The 4,834-nt window shown below is 33.0% G+C and overlaps 1 protein-coding gene across 1 annotated transcript; it reads left to right on the forward strand.

Annotated features, from left to right (window-relative positions):
• Positions 1 to 741: 741 nt before the first annotated feature.
• LOC115705877 (uncharacterized) lies at positions 742 to 4,557 on the forward strand. Its single transcript, XM_030633327.1, has 10 exons — positions 742 to 1,038; positions 1,119 to 1,163; positions 1,804 to 1,860; positions 2,438 to 2,507; positions 2,867 to 2,908; positions 3,054 to 3,127; positions 3,603 to 3,673; positions 3,788 to 3,870; positions 3,987 to 4,096; positions 4,174 to 4,557. Exons 1-10 carry the CDS (start codon positions 880 to 882, stop codon positions 4,234 to 4,236), a joined length of 774 nt encoding a protein of 257 aa, XP_030489187.1. The 5' UTR covers positions 742 to 879; the 3' UTR covers positions 4,237 to 4,557.
• The last annotated feature ends 277 nt before the right edge of the window (positions 4,558 to 4,834 follow it).

A 4,834-nucleotide genomic window follows, 5' to 3' on the forward strand; every position in this document is an offset into this window, starting at 1 on the left:
TAAATGTTGAAAAAGGGGGAAACGAGAATGAAACTTAAAACCAACCTGAGTTCGATCTTCAGCAGAGGCACAAGTTTTTTTCCCAGAAATTTCTGGAACCGTTTGCTCCTCCATGTTGAGCTTCGTTTTCTTCGAAGAATGGGGCCTCCCACGCTTGGTCAGTGGAGCATCAAAATCAGAATCATAGTCTTCAAGGATCGGGCGTTTACCCTTGGATTTGTTGGCCAAAGTTTTCTTGCCCATTTTCGATTTTTGTTTGAGAACTGGAGAAGGTGATGATGATGAACGAGTGATTGCCATCTTATAAATAAATTTGAAAAGAGATGAAACTAAGAGGGAAAAACAGTTGAGAAATCGTGGGTTTAGTGGGAGTTGAAATTTTGTGGATGAACAAAAAACGAGAGGGAAAAAACGTGATCAATAATGGGTGGTTAAGCTTATCAATGGAGGTTACTTGATCTTCAAAACAACTTAGAAACAGAAGGAAAAATCGAAAATGAAATTGAAAGAAAATGAAAAAAGAGAGGGAAGAGAGTGAGATTTGATTGATGAGTGATGGGGATAGCACACGTGTCTGTGCATGGAATGATGACTAAGTGGTATTTTTGTAATAAAACAAACATGGTAAGTAAAAAAGTTGATGTAGGCGTGTAGGGTTTTTTTTTGTAATAAAAGGTGTAAATTAGATTTTTGATATAAAAATTTCTATTTATAATGATAATATTAATTTTGATTAAATCCTTAGTTCGCTAGACATGAGAATTACTATGTCATTTCAGTTTCCATCGTTTAGTTTTAGAATCTAGATCAACTTTGGTGGGAAATAAAGTCACTCTTGGTCTTGGAACCCTAGAAGGTGATTCGGATCGAGAGACAACAATGGAGGGTGAGCGCAGTAAAGCGGCGCATTGGCTCAACTTAATATTCACCGAGCCCTATTACATGTACCATTTCCTCGCTTTCTTTTCTTACTTCGTTATCCGTACATCTTCAGTCTCAGTACTCAGTCCTACATTCGCCAATCGCCTCATTTATCGAGTAATCTCATCTCCCCATCTCTTCGATTCTCCAAATTATGTATGTTTGTTATTAAATTAACTATGAATTGTCCTTCTCAGGAAATTCAAGCGGTTTTGGCCTTTGGCGTTTTAACTGCTATCAAGGTATGAGCTTCATTCTTCGTAATCTTGATTCTGGATGTGTACCCTTTGCCTTCTCAGATCTTGTTTTCCTTTTCATTGAATCAATGCAAATCAAATCATTTTGTTTTTGAACTTTTGCCCAAGTGGTTATGACTGATCGAAATATATCTTTGTAAAATATACGTTAATAAAGTAAACGATCCATCGATTGTATTGATAAGAATTCATTTCTGATAATGCACAATTGGACTATAATACTATTTGGCAAAATGACCTCTCGTTTGTTTAACTCTTTTTGCAGCCTACTTTCGACGTTCTTTGCAAAAAAAAAAAGCCTCAAACACTCTAGAAAGCAATTTTTTTTTAGAAATTCAGACATTTGGTCTAAACGTTTAATCGAATTTTTAGGCAGACTCTATTTTGCATCAGTGCCAAATACGCCGACGTGAGAAAACGTTTTGCCAATTATTTCTAATAATAAATCTAGTTTTCTTTTGTTTCTCCCAGGTGACAATCATAGTCAAAATTTATTAAAAGAAGCTTGTCATGTTCATGAATGTTTTGTGAATTGAAGAAGAATTACTGTTTTATTTAGTTATCTAACAATATTGAATAATTAGCTGCAAGTGTTTGATAAAACTTTTCCCTCCTATTGCAACAGATGGTTAGAGAAGAAACCTGGGAAGGGTTTATTGGCGATACTCTGTTTTTTGCAAAGGTAAACTCAATGAATGCTGTTTCCTTATGTTGATTGTTTGTAACTTTTGTCGGGTACAAACTAAGAAATCAAATGGCTATTAGTGTATATTAGAATTTTCGTGATATGTCTTTTAGATTCTGGGCAGATTATTTGTAAAGGCTACTGCTATTGCTAACTTGCTAAACTGATCGTTTTTAAGGACTGTGATTAATTTTAAGCACTAGTTAAAATGGTTAGTTTGTTAGTTGTTTTGTCTGGAAGGCGAGGCATAAGCCTTCAGATGCTTTTCGAAGTATAAGCTTTATTTTTTTTTTCTTTTACAAAAATTAATACCTAAGATACCAGGCTTTGCTTATCAAAACCAATGATTCATTATAAAAGGTAATAATACTAACTAATACAGATTGGTCTTAAAAGAATTCCTTTATAAAGTTCAGAAAAAATAAAATGCCGAATTATGTGAAAAGCTAAATTGCCTAAAAAATACTGCTAATTTCAAAGTTAAGGACAAAAATCTAACAAACTTATTTCTTTTGAAATATTAGATCTGGATTATGTCTCCTTTCTGATTTCTAAATTTGTATTTATCATACAGATTTTTCTCGTTCCTCTTGCATTAATGATGGATTATAATCTGGCCCTTTGGTACATTGTTGCCTTTTCAGGTAGGCATTATTTTATCTCTTGTTTCAGGTTTCCTTTAAGGCAACATATGTCATAATAATCGTTGACAGAAAACTTATTTATACTGTATGATTTAGGCTTGTATATTTACGGAAGTAATATACTTGTGATTAATATGATAAAGTTTCTCTGTTTCATCTTTGTAATAGTAATTTCATCATCCTGTTGAACCTTTGAAATGAGAAAAGCTAAAATTAAGGTTTTCTGTACAGTTAAGTTGTTTGGAAGGAGGCTGTTAAATATCCATGGATTATTTCATGGCTGATTGTTTTTCGATTGGTGGAAGTGGAAATTCCATTTTTTTTATTCAGTTTTAACCTGTTATCATTTCTTTTTGTAGTTATGTATATTTTAACACAACAACCTGCTTTCCAAGGATCAGGTATGATGTAAACACGAGTTTTAATAGTATAATTTTTTCAATTTAATACTATTTTTGTCTTATTTACTTTCTCTTCAGAACTTTTCTTCCTTGTACCAAATGATGATAAATTTTCTGTACTTAGAAGTCTATTCGTTTATTCCAGGTACTTCTAGTAAATTAACACCTCTACAGCTAGAAGCCTTGTTAACTGAAGGGAACACGTCAAGATTTTGGCTGGTTAGTTTAATAGATTTTCTGACTTTTTGTTATCATTAAATACACACTTCGACTGTTAATTTGTGCTGCAATAATTTCCTAGGAAAATAACAAAATGGTACCGAAATTATTCAACACATAGTACATCTAATAGATTTTCTTATTTTTTGCATCCCTTTACTCATTTGTGTAATTGCAGTCAATGTTATCCCATATTATACTTCCCTTGAGGCTAGTCCTATCTATCTTCATACCAAAATATATACATTAGTTCAAACCTACCCTCGACCTCATTCAAAAGGAAACAGAACGAAACTCACATTTATTTCAGCCTAATACCAATTACTGTGCTGGATTTTAGGTCCCTGGAATTACAATCTTAAACTCAAGTCTCACAAATTTTTAGATTGAGAATTAAAATAGTTGGCTTGCTGGCAATATCTTTAATTTATTTCACATTATGCTGAACATTTGAGTGACACTCTTAATTTGATAGGTAGAGTTGCGTTCCTCCTATTCATCTGATTGCATACGCACAAGTCGGTTCTTTCCTGAGCTCTCAATTACGTATGCTTCTTGTCTAATGTCTATCATCTTTATAAAAAGCTCTTATTGATTATTAGTGTTACCAACTTTATAACTCTCGTGAGGTTCATGATCGCTTATGTTTCTCTGCCGCAGATACTCAAACAAAAATTTATCTTTTGCAATGGTTGACCTTGGAGTATTCCCAAATGCTGCAGAAAAGTTTGGACTATTTCTTGGTGATAAACTATGAAGAACTAAGCTTTTTTTTTTCTTTAATCTTTTCAAATTCACACTTATTTTTATTTATAGTAATAATAAAAGTAATTGTAGTAGGATGACTATGTATTTATAGGGAGCATGGATCAGCTTCCCACGTACATCTTGTTTGAGAATGCAACTGCAGTTGCTCGTTTTCCAGATTTTGTTTTGGAGCACAAAGGTTATCATCCTACCATAACAAAGGTATGAGTACAAACTACGTATTAAATACTAGCACTTGTTTTTGCCTTTGTTAATATTAATTTTTGTTTATGCTGCAGAGATTTCTTTCCAGATATTTTGAACTTGATCGGCGCCTACTTGAATATGTAAATGGTAAATAGATAACTGGCCTTGAAGCTCATTGTGTAAGTCGAGATTCTTTTCCTTTAGTTTAATTCTTTGTACTTCAGAGTTGTATTCAGTTTTGTTAGATGACTAGTTTGTTGTTGTTTAATTTTTTTTTATATTTAAATATGAAAGAAAACTGTGGCTGGAACATCCAGTTATTTAAGTTGATCTAGATATTATAAATGGCTGGTTTTGAACGCTACTAAATATTTCATTAAGGACCCGTAAACATTTTATTAAGGACTCGTTTAGAAGGATTCTAAACGTGTAAGGGTCGTTTATTAAATAAGAAAGAACACTATGTTTGGATAAAATTTTCTATTGTATTAATTATTACAACTATAAATTTTATACAGTGTGAATTTTATTATTTAATACTTAACAAATGATCAGTATTAGTTTGTATTATAATATATATAAAGGGTACGGGGTTGGGGACCTGCCCCAAACACGGACTTCGAATTCAAACCTGACTCTAAATCCTAGACCTTGACTCGGCCTCGGGTCCAATATTGGAACGCGGCCTCAAACTTGGGGTCCTAGTCCAAGGTCGGGGTTGAGGTCGAGTTTATAGTGAAAATAGTATAATTA

Source organism: Cannabis sativa, chromosome X (assembly GCF_029168945.1).
Source record: "Cannabis sativa cultivar Pink pepper isolate KNU-18-1 chromosome X, ASM2916894v1, whole genome shotgun sequence".
Taxonomy (NCBI): domain Eukaryota; kingdom Viridiplantae; phylum Streptophyta; class Magnoliopsida; order Rosales; family Cannabaceae; genus Cannabis; species Cannabis sativa.